A 15,961-nucleotide genomic window follows, 5' to 3' on the forward strand; every position below is an offset into this window, starting at 1 on the left:
AGCTGCGAGGAAAACCTCTCGGTTCCAACATGAAACAAATGTCAAGAGGGCAGGGAAAGTAAGATGGGGGGTGGGGGGGGGGGAAGAATATGAACGGAGGTACACTAAAAGGCATGTAGGGTTTACTGCTTGGAGCCGAAAAGACACTGTGAAGAAACTTATGTAATGCCTACAGAGCACTGCATTCAGTCCCCAAGTTTGAGTTAATATTTCATACGCCTTTTCTCCTTAGAGATGTCCCCAGAGAATTTAATTTTCCACTTTCTAAAAATGTTTGTGGGAAGAGGGCGTTAGCCTAATATCTTTCTTTATGTTGATTAATTCAGTCGACAGTATTCTAATAATAATAATAATAATAATAATAATAATAATAATAATAATAATAATAAAATAATAATAATGTCGCCTGAAGCTGCTAATCTGAACAAGGCTCAGTGGATTTTTCAGGAAACGACAGGGTCGTTTCCCTGTTAAAGTGAGGTCGTTTACCACTAAACTACAGTGGTATATAAATAAAATACATTAGCTTAATATTAACTCTTAACCAATAAAACACCACAAATACACGCATGAAGCAAAAACCCATCATCGCTTTGATTTAACTCTTACGTGACTTCCAATATCGCACATAACAATAACGCTTTGGTTATAACCACACTTATACAACGGCATTAAGTAATCAGTTATAAACTATTGAATACACACACACCTTACGCACAATCGAACATAATAGTTGACATTTGTCTTGTCTGGTTTTGTGAAATAAAACTTTTTTCTTTTCTTTCCTTTATAACATCACCACAAGTTAAAACACACTGATGTCAGATAAAGAGAGAGAGAGAGAGAATTGCTTTGCAAAAGATTTAAAAGGAAAAGAATGATTTATGTATACCCACACACACACATATATGTGTGTGTGTATAACTGAATAACAGAAGTTTGGAATGTGATAAATGCATAAATAAAGGTATAAGCCATGGAGGAAAGTGAAAGACTGGAGTAGCTGCAAGATCTTTCGACTCACGTCCTGTACTTAGCAGAATCTCCTTATAATCCCTATCTGTCACTTATATGACCCTTCCTTGTCATCTCAGTTTCTCATGTATGTCACTTGGTCTGCTAAGTAAAGGACGTGAGTCGAAAGATCTTGTAGCACTCCAGTGTTACACTTTCCTCCGTGGGTAATATATATATATATATATATAATATATATATATATATATATATGTGTGTGTGTGTGTGTGTGTGTGTGTGTGTGTGTGTGCGCGTGTGTATTATATATTCATCAAGTGCTTTTGTGCTTTTATCCCTAAGAAGGGTGGCTCTAAAGTTGAAGTTTTTCTATTTTCAGCAAATCTTTTGTGGGATAAGGTTGGTACATCCCAGCCCTAGGAGATTCTCCACCCTGGTTACGAACCATCCCAGACGACTTCCTACCAGACACCTAATTCAAATCAGAACATTTCGTGAGGTTATATCTATATATATATATATATATATATATATATATATATATATATATATATATATATACAGTACATATACATAGTACATACATACATATACATGTGTATCTAAACAGTATTTCACAAACAAATCCTCACACAGCCCCAACAATTAGCCCGATGCAACAACTTAAGACTTTACAACAAAACGTGTCCTTATCTGATAAGATATGTACACAGTTATCAGATGATTAGTGGTAGGTGCACCGATAGTATACCGAGTGCATCCGTACAGTGAACGCCCAGGCACTGGGGTAGGTTGGTATAATTAGTAGTGATAACAGTAAGGCTATTTAAGTCTTTACAACGGCTCCAGAACGACGATCCGAATCGTTCGTAGTTCCCATCTTCGCTCATCCTAGCTTGCGCCTGTTGAAGGAAACTCAGACTGGGTTACACCTAAGCATTCTAAATGATTTAGACAATCAATTTGTGATTTATGAAAAAATTCTTATTAGAAAAAAATATCTATTAGTACTAATTAGTGGACGAAAACAGCACTTTTAGACCTAGTTCACTTTTATTTATTTTCGGAACGCCCACCATTCTTTAAACATTGAATATTTATCCTCTTCGCCCAGGTCAAAACAGTGAACTATAGACGCTCCCTGTTAGCTGAAGGTTCTCTTAATATGGACTGCTTTACTGTAAAATGTAAATAATTATTGGAATCCAATTGTGGCATGTGATATTTTCATTGTTATTATCCGAAGACATGGTTTTGGCAAACAGTATCAGGGTATTCTATGCGTAGGCACATAAACTTAGGAATTCATAAAATAAGAATTGTATTGATAAACGCAAGATAGATCATCGAAGCCCTCGGGGACTGTTTAGTAGAGGGTCCAAACGTTTGAATTAGGTAAATTAGAATACTTTATGTTAAGTATTACTATGGCTCAGTATCAAACCAGGTGATTAATTAGAAAAAAAAAAAACAACTGAAAAGACCTTTATTGCTCTTAGTAATGCCTCTAGCAACACAATTTTGAGGTAAGCCGACAAGATAAATGGATCGAGAGAGAGAGAGAGAGAGAGAGAGAGAGAGAGAGAGAGAGAGAGAGAGAGAGAGAGAGAGAGAGAGAGACTAAAGTTCTTCCACTGAACAAGGAATATCATGCCATAATTTAAATTGCATGCATCTAGGAAGTTGAAAAATAATAACCAGAATTGCTCCAACCAATTGTACCTACCAATTGATACAAAATTCTAGGCTTAAGAAAATAAGTTTTGAATTGAGAGTGGAATGGCTGCTGTTTGCGGATGATACAGTATAACTGGGCATAGTGAGGAGGTTTAAAGTACCTGTAAGAAGAGGAAATTGATTATATATGGGCTGGAATAAGGATTTGTGGGGAAATGGAAACCAGGTATACGGAGTAACGAATGTTAATATAGATGAAGACCCATGAAACAGATATGTTACATGATGCTGATATGGAAGAAGAGGTGTTACAGAACTGATAAAGCAACGGAGGTGTGATAAAGATCGAGCGAAGCGTAAATGTTGATTATTAGTGATTGTTTGCATAGTTTATGGGGTGTAAGAACCATTAATAGAAGGGTAGGAATTGCGGTGGTACGTATATTAGCTGCGAAAAAAGTTAACCTTAGTTAAAAGATAAGTCGTGTTTTGAGATGATGAAGTTATCTGGGAAGAATGGAGGTCGATAGGTGAAAAGAGTGTACAATTCAGAAGCATGGCGGGGCGTTGAGGGGATGGGGTGGGTGGGAGGCGAGCAAGACCTTGAAATTGCTTTACAGATGAAAAGAAAAGGCACCGGAAAGGAAAATACATAGAATCCAGGAAGTGCGAGTATAAGTGAATGGTAAAGTGGAATTGTCACACACACACACACATAAAACAATTCTTTACCATATATACTGCAAGAACCAAAAATAAATAATGGAAGGCACCAATTAGTTCCAAGTCCTTTCGTATATGCAATACAAACGTTCTGGGTAAAGTACTGTACCCTGGAAAAGTGTAGTAGGCTATATATTATATACACGAAAACGCTAGCCTATTACCTTTTGGCTCTTGATGATGGTACAGTATATATATATATATATATATATATATATATATATATATATATATATATATATATATAATATAGTGTGTGTGTGTGTGTGTGTGTGTGATGCTTCAGTATGCTCACAGATCATGTCATTTTTGTTAAATTACAATCTCACTTACTCATAGGTTAGTCCATAGAATATACACAGTTGGTAATTACTTAAACGTATGTCGAATATGGTTTCTGGAAGTCGCTCGAACAGAAACTTTGCTGTCAGTAGCAGAAAAGCAAGAAGTATTGGGACTATGGCTCTTGGTAGGTGGGTTAGGGGGTAGGTTATGCGTGGTTTGATGGCGCAATACTATGTGCACCAGCTGAGTCCAAGGCTGGTCCAACTAGACCTGTATCAGTGTATTCTCCTAAAAGTTTTTCTTGTTTGCCTAGTTCCAGACGTCTGTTTGTGGTGATATTGGTTCTTCCGGTTCAGGTAAACTGTAGGACGTGTTCTCTTTAAGTTTCCATTTTCAGTGTGACGTTATTATTTCGTACGGTGCTAAAATAACTTAAAACTAAAGATGTTATTCGTTCAAGGGTTTTTTGATTAGTTACCATGACGAAGCTTGTTTACAAAGTTAAAATTGGTGGGTAATTATTTGTGCATCTTAACAAATTTCAGGGTTAAAAGTGAAAAATGGAAGGTCCTGTTGTTGAGGAATTACCTGTGATGAGAAGTCTCTCGCCATCGACTGTGTTTGGAGAACATGTTGAGGTAGACTACAGCCAAACGCTAATTAAAGATCCAACTAAAGTCGTGGAAATTACTCCCAGTCATTCTTCTCTTCAGTCTCCTACGAAAAAACTGAAACTAAAGAAAAAGTCTCCTGAGGTACGTATGATCTGAAGTGCTCGAATTACAGTTGTATTCTTATGTTTTTATTGATATAATAATATCTTAATCACATGGTCAAACAATTAGCCGAACGCATCACAGACTTTAAAGTCTGCCAATGTTGTTGCATGAACAATGACGTCATTATTCATCAGCCAATGAACGTGTGGGTGTTACGTCATCATGCCATGACCAATGGCGTGACAGATTCTACGTTGTGTTGTGATGAGTGAAGTGAACCTTCAGGTGATGATTCACGAAGTGTTAAAAATCAACCGTTGAAGGAAATACGGAGTTAGGACTTGCCTGAACAACTGTTTCGCCATTGAGTGCTTAGACGCCGAGATCAACACAAGACTTACACATAAAAGACACTTAGTTGCCCAGATCGTGTGTGTCAGGTGTGGCAGGCAAAAGCCGCATAACTTAGGAATCGGTGGTTCCTTTATGTTCAAATGATGGATTCTAACGTTGAAAAGACCCTGTGAACTCGTTTTTCGTTATCTTTGGTTGATCGACGTGGCTTATGGCTCAATTGATGAACAAAGTGCGATAATGAGGAGTCGTTTAAAAATCGACCACCTGGATTGTCTTAACTAGGCCGAGAGCATCTGGCCGAATGTCCTTTGTACGGTACCTTTCGGCAGGCGGTCTTATGCCAGAAACCAGCTGTTGAAAAAGGTCTCAAAATCGGGACCAGATAGACGTATATTAACGTGAATGTAGTTAGCCTAAAGTTGGGCCTGTGACTTCACCGTTTGTTTCTATTTTTGGGCTATTATTTGAAGTTTCGGGAAGGCTAGGCCTATGATACTACCTAGTAGTTCCGGAGCTTGCACCTTTGTTGACAATGTAGGCTGTCTTATGCAAAGCTAGCTTGTTTTTAGGAAACAAATGGAAACCCACCGATTGTGGCGTAGTTTAGTAGGTCTAGCCTCTCACCAGTAGGCCTAGAAGAATTGAGAAACATGATTAGACATCTGTGTTCACTTGCCATTTCTCATCAATGTCATCATCAGGTTTAGCTTATTTTGGGTTGATTATCATGTTCCCATCATTTGTTATGTTTGCAGGCAGCGTTTCTTAACTTTTTTCATTTCTATAGATATCTGCATGAATGGCCTAGACCTATGCTATGTCTTTTTTTTTAATTCATTTGTATCTTGAAGTTAGGTATACAGTAGAGTAACATCTTTTTACTCTTTAGTTGTTCTGGGAACTTTTTTAGATTTTTATTTAAGTTTGAAACCATTTCAGATATATAGGGTAAAAAACCGCATGGTACAGGGGTGGACCATGTACGATCAATGTGTACAACCACCAACCCCCAAAAAAGTACAATTATAACGCGTCCTGACATCAGAGATGGGCATCAAACGCGACTTCTTGTTGGTGAAAAACGGAGCTAAAGACTCTACTCCGGTGTCAGGACGCGTTGTAATGTACTTTTCTTGGGTTGTACACATTGATCGTACATGGTCCACCAATGTACCATGCGGTTTTTTACCCTATTACTGGTACTTGGATAATTCCCATGTATCTCCAAGATTACTCTGTAGGCTAAAGGCCTGTCCACACTAGGAAACATTGTTTACAAACAGTTTCTTGGAAACTGCTTGTAAACTGCTTGTAAACAGTTTGCAAACTGTTTGCAAGCAATGTTTCCTGTCCAGACCTCAGTTGTTGTTAGAATGCCTGTTTGTCAATAGCTTCTGTATTTTACTTGGCAATTTTAATGCACTCTAGGATGGATAGGCAAAAGAAAAAGAGATGGGTGAGGAAGTTTTCAGAAAAAGGAGTGTCACACATGCACATGTGTACATACACACATGTACACATGTATAGGTGCATGTGTACATGTACATATTTAAATATGAATATTTACATGCATTTACCAGTGTGTATATGTATATGTAAATATACATATACTATATGTATATATAGTATATATACACAAATATATAAGTACTTATGTATAAGTGTACTATATACATGCATTTGAATATATGTATGAATATTTAAATATAGTACACATATAGCATATACATTTATATATATAGGGTAAAAAACCGCATGGTACAGGGGTGGACCATGTACAATCAATGTGCACAACCCCAAGAAAAGTACATTATAACGCGTCCTGACACCGGAGTAGAGGTCTTTAGCTCTGTTTCTCACCAACAAGAAGTCGCGTCTGATGCCCATCTCCGATGTCAGGACGCGTTATAATGTACTTTTTTTGGGGTTGTACACATTGATCGTACATGGTCCACCCCTGTACCATGCGGTTTTTTTATATATATATATTTATATATATATATAATATATCTATATATATTATTATATATATATATTATATGTGTATATATACTTATACACAGAAATGAATGTTTTCCATTCTGGATGGGAAACAAATAGATATACATGTACTGTAAAAAGCATTTGTAAACAGTTTGCAAACTTTCCATACAATGTTCCCTAGAGTGGACTGGCCTTTATTGCAGGAAAATTTTGCATAACTTGAACTATGAATTGAAGACACATTTTATTTGTTAATATTGCAAGAGCTTTCATGCAACTGGAACATGTAGGAAAGTGTCATAGTTTTTAAGTAGTATAGGCAAGATGATGGCCTTTGGTAGCTTTAAAGGTTAGTGAATAAGAAACAGGCATATTGTAGGCCTAAGCTAAATGGATAATAAATCATCAAGATTATTTCTATAAAGTTTTCATAAGACCATAAATCTTACACACACACACACAACCACCACACACATATATATATATATACACAACAACATCCCCGGGTTACGACGGGGGTTCCGTTCTTGAGACGCGTTGTAAGCCCGAACATTGTCAAAAATCCTTAGAAAACCTACTTTTAATGCTTTAGGTGCATTCAAAACTATGTAAACTGCATTCTTATTGCATTTTTCATCAAAAAAACCTGTAAATATTGATTATTTTGCATTTTTTGGTGTCATATTTTCATCTGGCCAGATCAGCATTATTTGTAGCGTTGTAACTCTGAACATGCGTCGTAACCCTGGAAAATAATTTTCTGATGAAATATAATTGAAAAAGCGGCATAACCTCGGAACGTTGTAAGCTGAGACCGCGTCGTACCCCGGGGACTGCCCGTATATATATATATATATATATATATATATATATATATATATGATATATGTATGTATGTATGTATGTATGTATGTATGTATGTATGTATGTATGTATGTATGTATGTATGTATGTATGTATGTATGTATGTATGTATGTATGTATGTATGTATGTATGTATGTATGTATGTATGTATGTATGTATGTATGTATGTATGTATGTATGTCCTACCAAGAGAATATTTCAATCTACACTTTTATAAGTAAAAGATTTAGTTATGTAAAAGCAGGAGCCATTGATTTTAGAGGGACGTTTAACCCACCCCAGGATTAACAATACATCAAACCATTACCTCTTGTAAAAATGGCAAATAGGTATAAATTGACACATAGCACATCTCAAATAGCATGAAGTGCGGGATAGAGCTATGATATTCAATTCAACCTTTTTGGACCTTATGCCAAGTCTTGGAGTAAGCTAGTTATTAGTTGTGGCTAAACATATTGGTATACTGTACTCCCAACTGGCTGGGAGACAGCCTTCTTATTTAGGGAAGTCCAATGGGATTTTCAGATATCTGTATGTATCTGATTTTTTGGGGGGCAATACAGTGTCATCGTTTGGCCTCAGGCATTAGCTTTTTATTTGCTCTATGGTTTTGAGCTACATAGGTGTTCTGTGTGAGTTTCAGTAGCCAACAGTGGTCAGTTGTTTTATCTTTGCAGTTTTTAATCATTGCATCTCTGGTTTTTGAGAGCACCTTAGCATAATATGCTCTGGTCTTTCTTATAGTGTATATTCTTAACTTTGTGGGAGTACTCAAAGTACATCTTGGAAGTACTTATTTGTTCCGACACGGCATACAAACCTTCGGTCCTTTTACAATAGGAAGATACTAGCGGCAGCTGGATAGGTCGTAAGCTTTCGAACAAGGGGTTCGGTAGTTAACTGCTTGTCCGACAGGCGCGCGCGCGCGACTGGGAGGTAAACAAATCACTTTTGCTTTCGGCCTCACAGTGGATGGACGTGTGTGTTCGCTTCTCTGCCCGCTGCTCGTCGTTTGCTTTCTAGTTTGTTTGTAATTGTGTATGAAAGAGCTTGTAAGTACAGTTATTCTCTCTTATCATATTAATTACGCTGCAATTGAATTATGATGGAATCTCCCCGCCTCGCTACCCCAAGGAGACTTTGCCCGGGTACCGAAGGGCGCAAATGCGGGAAGTTCAGATCATTCCCCGAGATTGACCCTCATGTTTTGTGTGCTCGGTGCCGGGGGCGCGAATGCACCCGGGCCGAGCCCTGTGATATTTGTATGGACTGGTCGGAGGCGCAGTGGACATTGTATGAGGGCAGGAAGAAGCGAAGGCCTGCAAAGGAGTCGTCGGAAAGCTCTCCCGCGACTCCTTTGGTGACGGATACTTCGTCTTCTTTCCTGCCGCCAGCCCGCTCAACTTCCAGTCTCGCGCCTTCCCCCTTCGGGGGGGGTGTCCTAGGTCCTCCTCTCCTCACCCCGATGTGTCGAGTGTGGAGGAGGGCGCTAGATACCCCGACGTAGAGTTGTACTCTGGGTCCTCTATCCGCTCGTCTTCGCGCGAGCGGGTAGAGGATCCTCCTAATCACGACTTTTGCCTCCTCAGTGCGGTTGCCGTGAAGGATGACCTCGGACAGGTGTGGGCATCGTTGGGACTGCAGGGCGTGCCGAGTGTCCAGGGGCTGCTCTATCATCTCGCTGGCTCCGTGGCGGTTACGCATGCTACGGTAACAATCACCTCCACGACCCTGACAACACCTGGCTACGCGTCACCTCCTCACCTGGTGGTACACCCAGCACGCGGTCTCTGTAACACCCACAAAAACATCGTGCAGGGGCCAGTCGCCGTAACTCGGGGGAGTGTGATGCCGCCACCTGGGTTTGCCGTGCTGCCGCGACCGGACTTCATGTGCCCGAAGAGCTCGCCCCTGGACCTCCCACCGGTACCGATGACGTCTGTGCCGTTGGTTTCGACCAGCTGTATCTGCCGTACCTGCCGTGACCACCGCTGCTGTTCCTGTTCCTGTTCCTGCCGTGTCTGCTGCCGTTCTGTTGATGCTCGCACCTGCTGATGTGTTTCCCGTTCCTGGCGCCGCTGCTCCCGATGCTGGTCTGTTCGGACAGGTACGTCCGGGCCCTGTTGCTTCGGCAACAGCAGCCCCGGCTCCGTCCTGGATGACAGACCTGACGTCGGTCCTGAGGAGGTTGACGAAGAAGAAGAAGAAGAGGAGGAAGGTGTCGTCGTCGTCTTCATCGTCTTCTTCGTCGTCGTCGTCTGCCGCCTCTTCCCCTTCTTCTTCTAAGGCTCCCCCGCCTAAGAAGAAGAAGGTCGCCTCCCCCCCCCCTAAGAAGTCTCCTTCGGGAGCTTCTAAGGGCCCGTCTCGCTCTGGTGAGACGGGGGTTCTTCCGCTGGTCGCCCCTGCTCCTTCGGAGCAGGACCCGTCTCTTCTCCCGCAAGGAAGAAGACTACGGGGACCAGAGGGGTGCCGGCTAACACCGGCACTTCCTCACCTGCTGTCCAGTTGGTTTCGGCCAAACGAGCAGCAGGATCCGGCTCGGCCGCTCGTTCGCGAGAGGTACCGAGTGTACGGTCGCCTACCAGCGACCGTGCAGCCAGGAACCAGACCTCTGAGTCCGCTCAGCGTCAGGTTCACGGCACGGAGCGGAAGATGGTGACAGCCGCTCACGCGACTCTCACAGACCAGCTCTCGCTCTCGCGGCGAGCAGCTGGCTACCCGGGCGGACGTGACGGTCCATGACCGGCCACGGGCTGAGGCTGGGAAGAGGTCCCCCCGTTCGCCGGCACCAGCCACGGCTGGTACCAGCGACGTGACGCGCCGTGAGGATACGCACCGGTCTCACCGTGACAGTGGAGCTCGCCGGTCGCTGACCGTCACTCTCACAGAGAGCGATCGGGTACGGCGACCAGCACCAGCTCCTCTGACACACGAGACCGGGGCCGCTGTTCTCGGTCCAGCCGTTCTCCACAGCGAGACGGCTCGACTAGGCCTGCAGCTCGATCGCCACCGCGGGTTGACGATCGCCTGCAGTCTTCCAAGCACGCTGGTTCTGCCACGAGCGAGTAGGGAGCGTCAGTCTGCCTCTCCCATACCTTCAACCTCCTCGGGTTACACCGGGAGGGGCGAGGTATTGAGGAGTGGATCGTGAAGGGTGCGCCCTTCAGGATCCCGCCACGTCGTCGTACGTACCAGGCTCGGTTTCTCGGACCAGCCAGGTCTTACGCACAGGTGGCTGGAGGAGACCGAGAGGGGGCTGTCGCTGCTCCTCCCCTTGAGGGAGGAGGGTCTCGGGAGGTACTCCTGTTCGAGGGACTGGACGGTCCGACTCCACAGGATGCTATCACGCCCGAGATCCAGAGGAACTTTGCCGAGGTTATTTGCGCTGATTCGTCAGCACAACGACCTCGGGGAAGGATCGCCGCTCCCACCATCCGAGCCCACGTCCCGGCTCGAGTCTTCTGGGGCCCCGAAGAGGGAACCCAGACCGACGGTGGGTTTGCCGCGGTCAGAGCTGGCTGACTCAGTGCTGGACCAAGTTGAATCGCTTGTCTCTGGACAGGACGGTTCGCTGAAGTCTGGCAGGTCTAGCAAGCTACTTCCACCTCCTCTGCTACGACAGCGGCGGTTTTACGTGCCATCTGAGGATCGATGCCGCCCAAACAGGTAAACCCGGAGTTAGCGAGGCTGACTCCGGGTGTGTCTCTGCAACAGCTCCTGTCCGAGAACCTGTGGTTCTCGCAGCAAGAGGCACTAGGCCTGGAATCTACCGCCATGGCAGCTTTCCAGGCCGTCTCCTGGCTAGATCTGTGGTCCCTCACAGTATCTAAGGTCGCAGAAACCAACTCCGGGGGAATTTCTCCCGAAGATGACTCGGCCTTCAGGAGAGTTTGCCAGTCTGGGGGAAGAGCCATCTCCTTCCTTGCCCACCAGACGGTGAACCTGTGGGCCAACCTGGTTCTACCGACGAAGGGACGCTGTCCTTACTCGGGTTTCCAGGGCGGCCGGGCGTTGTTGGAAGCGGCATTGGGACTTCGAAACGGACCTTTACGGAGTTCCACGTCTCTCTTCCCACAGAGAGATGGTGGGACGCTGCGGTGGACAGACGGCGCACTGATGACAGTGACCGTCTGGTTCACCAGGCAGTCTCGAAGGCTTCTGGGCAGCCTCGGACTGCGGCCAAGTCTAAGAACTCGGCTAGCGCTTCCTCGGCTGCTAAGACGGTTGCTGCGTCGAAGCCCCGAGGAATGACTCTGTCTTCTTCGACTTCTAGCAAGGGGGGTCGTAACCAGCCCTCCTCCCAGCCCTCCTCATCCCGTGGAGGCTCTGGGAAGAAGTCGAAGAAAGGGGGGAAACGCTAGGGACGGCGTTCCCCCTCACCTGCTGCCGGAAGTGGGGGGGTGCCTGGCCAGCCATTGGGCAACTTGGCAGCGCTACGGCGCCGAGACCTGGATTGTAGATGTCCTTCGGGAGGGATATCTATTACCCTTCGAATCTCGGCCACCCCCCTCACCTCCAACCCGGTCCAACAGCAGTCGTACGTCCCCGGGTCACCGAAGGACGTAGCACTCAGACAGGAGATCAAGACCATGCTGAGCAAGAGAGCTGTAGAGATCGTCACGGATCAGTCACCGGGCTTTTACAGTCGACTCTTCCTGGTGGAAAAGTCTAACGGGAGGCTGGCGCCCGGTGATAGATCTCTCTCCCCTGAACCGGTTTGTTCGCCAGACCCGGTTCACGATGGAGACGGCACGCTCAGTGCTCGACTCCATCAGGGAGAACGATTTCATGCTTTCAGTGGACTTGAAGGATGCGTATTTTCCAAATACCCATTCATCAGTCCTCCAGAAAGTACCTCCGCTTCATCCTCGACGGGACGGTGTACCAGTTCAGGGCACTGTGCTTCGGTCTCTCAACCGCCCCACAGGTGTTCACGCGAGTGTTTCACTCTGGTGTCCTGCTTGGGCCCATTCGCACGGGATACGTCTGATGAGGTATCTCGACGATTGGTTAGTCCTGGCGAGCTCCCGCTCGCAGTTGCTACAGGACAGGGATCGGCTTCTCGAGTTCTGTCGCGATCTGGGGATCGTTGTGAACTTCGAGAAGTCCGATCTCGAGCCCAAGCAGAGGATGAAGTACACCTGGGTATGCTGATCGGACACGGTAGCATGGGCGAGTCTTCCCCGCAGACTCGCGGATCAGCAGATTCAGGGAGGCAGCCAACCACCGTTCCTGTCTCGGCAGGAAACAGGTAGCTCAGCGATGGCAAGTCGTGATCGGACACCTGTCGTCACTCGAGAAGTTAGTCCCTCACGGGCGTCTTCACCTGCGGTCTCTTCAGTGGAGACTAAAGGAGAGTTGGTCAGGCAGGCACGGATCCCCCCAAGCTTTTTCCAGTGTCACTGACACAGGAGGTGAGGCCATGGACCTAGCCTGGTGGCTCAGACGACAGGGAACCTCCTTAAGAGGAGTGGCCTTCTGCGCACTCCCCCCCCGGACATGCAGATGTTCTCAGACGCATCGACCGAGGGATGGGGCGCACACCTGGAGGAGTTGCTGACTTCAGGAGTGTGGGACGAGAACGACAAGCACCTTCACATCAATGTACTGGAACTCAAGGCAGCGTTCCTCGCTCTCCAAGAGTTTCAGGACCGCTTGATGGGACACTCAGTGGTGTTGATGTGCGACAACACCACGGTGGTGGCTTACGTCAACAAACAGGGGGGCCTAGTGTCCCTCCCGTTGTACCAGTTGACACGGCAGGTGCACGAGTGGGCTCAGGCACACTCAATAGAGCTGTCGGCACGCTACATTCCAGGGAAGAGGAATGTAGTAGCAGACACGCTCAGCCGTCGGGATCAGGTGCTAGGGACCGAATGGTCTCTACACCAGGACGTGGCGGAAAGGCTCTTCGACCTGTGGGGGCGACCAGTCGTGGATCTGTTCGCCACCCGGCACAACAGGAAGCTCCAGGTGTTTCTTCTCGGCCGTGCCGGACCCATGGGTCAGCTGCAGAGGACGCTCTTCAACACCCGTGGGACAACCTCTTCGCCTATGCCTTTCCCCCGTTCAGCCCTGGTTCGCAAGGTGATCATCGAGCGCTGGTCACCCCGAATCTCAGGATGATCCTGGTGGCTCCCAAATGGCCACAGGCCATTTGGTATCCGGACCTGCTGGCTCTTCTCGCAGGAGAACCGAGAGAGATTCCCCCTTGGCACAACCTTCTCGCCCAGCCACACGTCGAGCGGTACACCGAGCAGTCCAGTCCCTACTCTTCACGGCTGGCTGTTATCCACCATCTCTTGCGAACGAGAGGCTTTTCTCGTAGCGCAGCAACAGAGATGGCTGGAAACGTCCGTCAGTCCTCTGCAGCTGTGTACCAGGGGAAGTGGGCCGTCTTCTGTGGTTGGTCGTCAGACGGGGTCTATCTCCTCTCAGAGCCACTCTTCAGCAGGTAGCGGATTTCCTCGTGTTTCTTCGCCGAGAGAAGCTCCTATCAGTCCCCCACAGTGAAAGGATACAGAGCCGCCTTGGCGCTCGTCCTGAAACTGAGGGGGTTGGACATCTCGAACTCGTTCGAGATCTCCTTGCTGATGAGGAGCTTCGAGAGGTCTTGCCCACCCAGGGAACTCAGGCCCCCCTGCGTGGGGACGTGACTCTCGTCCTTAGGAGTCTGACTCGAACACCGTTCGAGCCACTCCGAGAGTCGTCAGACAAGGGATCTGACCCTCAAGACCCTCTTCTTGCTGGCCCTGGCATCGGCGAAGAGAGTAGGGGAACTTCATGGTCTTTCCTATGATGGTACGACACTGGCAGGGGATGGGGATCCGTGACGCTCGATTTCGTCCCGAACTTCGTTGCGAAGACTCAGAAACCGTCAGTCCCTGATGACAGGTTCGAGTCATTCACGATTCCCTCCCTATTGGACTTCACCGATAATGATGCGGATGAGATGCTGCTTTGTCCTGTGAGGGCGCTACGGCGCTATCTGAAGAGAACTCGTCACCTCAGGCCTGAGTGTCGACGCCTCTTCGTTAGCACCGGGGTCACCAAGAAAGAAGTATCCAAGAACACTCTTTCATTCTGGCTGCGTGAGGTCATCAGGAGGGCGTATGAGGCTGATGGTAGTGACGACATCCGTACGTCCCGTCCCGAGAGCTCACGAAGTCAGAAGTATTGGCCCCTCGTTGGCGTTTCGCAAGAACTTCTCCGTGGCGCAGGTCCTGAAGGCAGGGGTCTGGTCTAACCAGACTACCTTTACGTCCTTCTACCCTTCGGGATATTGCCCACAGGTCCTTGGATACCTTTCCTTGGGACCGACCGTGGTGGCTGCTCAACAAAGATTGTGTAGCTAACCCAGACCCTCGCAGGCTGAAACAGCATCGAGTCCTGGTGTGACTGTGTGGATGGATGTGTGAGTGAGTGAGTGACTGGCTCTCTCTTCCCGTCTCTTCCTTCCCCTCTACCTGCGGGCAGAGGGCCACGGTCGTCACTACGCTGGATGAGGACGAGATGCAGGTGAGCTATATGACAGAGCCCCATCCTATCCCTTTCACTAGGGATAGGAGCAGAATATCCACCACTTCCTTCTACAAGGGGGGGAAGTGGATGCCTACAAGAGTCAAACCCATGACTTTATATTTGCTCCTGTACAGGAACAAGTTCTTGCATTGCTGGTACTAAGAGATGCGCAATGCCCCTCTCTTAGTACTCGGTCCAGAGGTCTGACCATTGATCCTGCGGTGCACACCCCGATCAATCGGACAGAGGCTTGGATCCCTCCCTCGCTCTTACGACCAGGGAGGCTTCCAAGGTTGGGCGAACACCAGTCTGTTCACAAAAGACTCAGATTCCTCCCACCAAGAAGTGAGTCTTCCTATTGTAAAAGGACCGAAGGTTTGTATGCCGTGTCGGAACAAATGACAATTTGTCTAAATTGCATTTTTCCTAACTATACAAAACCTGAGGTCCCTTTTACACATAGCCCCACCTCATGCCACCCCTCACTCTGCAGTTTTTTGCTTGGGCCAAAGCAAAAGTGATTTGTTTACCTCCCAGTCGCGCGCGCGCGCCTGTTCGGACAAGCAGTTAACTACCGAACCCCTTGTTCTAAGCTTACGACCTATTTCCAGCTGCCGCTAGTATCTTCCTATTGTAAAAGGACCTCAGGTTTGTATAGTTAGGAAAAATGCAATTTTAGACAAATTGTCATTTTAGGTTGCACCCGACCTTGAATGTCATTACTGTTGCTGCTCCATAGAATATGACAGGGGTACACATGCCTTAAGAAATGAACTTTCAACTATTTACCACTTGGGTTCACTTAATTTATTCAGTTGACTAGTGGTCTCCTTCCCAGTTTCCAGGGTTTTGTTGC

General features: G+C 46.6%; 1 protein-coding gene across 2 annotated transcripts in view; it reads left to right on the top strand.

Moving 5' to 3' along the window:
* The first annotated feature begins 1,723 nt into the window (after positions 1-1,723).
* LOC135219410 (endoplasmic reticulum membrane sensor NFE2L1-like) overlaps positions 1,724-15,961 on the top strand; it is a 565,440-nt gene continuing 551,202 nt past the window's right edge. Inside the window, exons 1-2 of one of the 2 annotated variants that reach the window (XM_064256165.1) lie at positions 1,724-1,759; positions 4,203-4,412. In XM_064256165.1, the coding sequence (XP_064112235.1) occupies positions 4,218-4,412 (195 nt within the window). In that variant the 5' untranslated portion in view covers positions 1,724-1,759; positions 4,203-4,217. Of the gene's footprint in view, positions 1,760-3,859; positions 4,014-4,202; positions 4,413-15,961 lie in introns of those variants that run through there. The other variant, XM_064256164.1, reaches the window with a different exon arrangement.

This window comes from Macrobrachium nipponense, chromosome 1, assembly GCF_015104395.2.
Source record: "Macrobrachium nipponense isolate FS-2020 chromosome 1, ASM1510439v2, whole genome shotgun sequence".
In the NCBI taxonomy this organism is placed as follows: Eukaryota; Metazoa; Arthropoda; class Malacostraca; order Decapoda; family Palaemonidae; genus Macrobrachium; species Macrobrachium nipponense.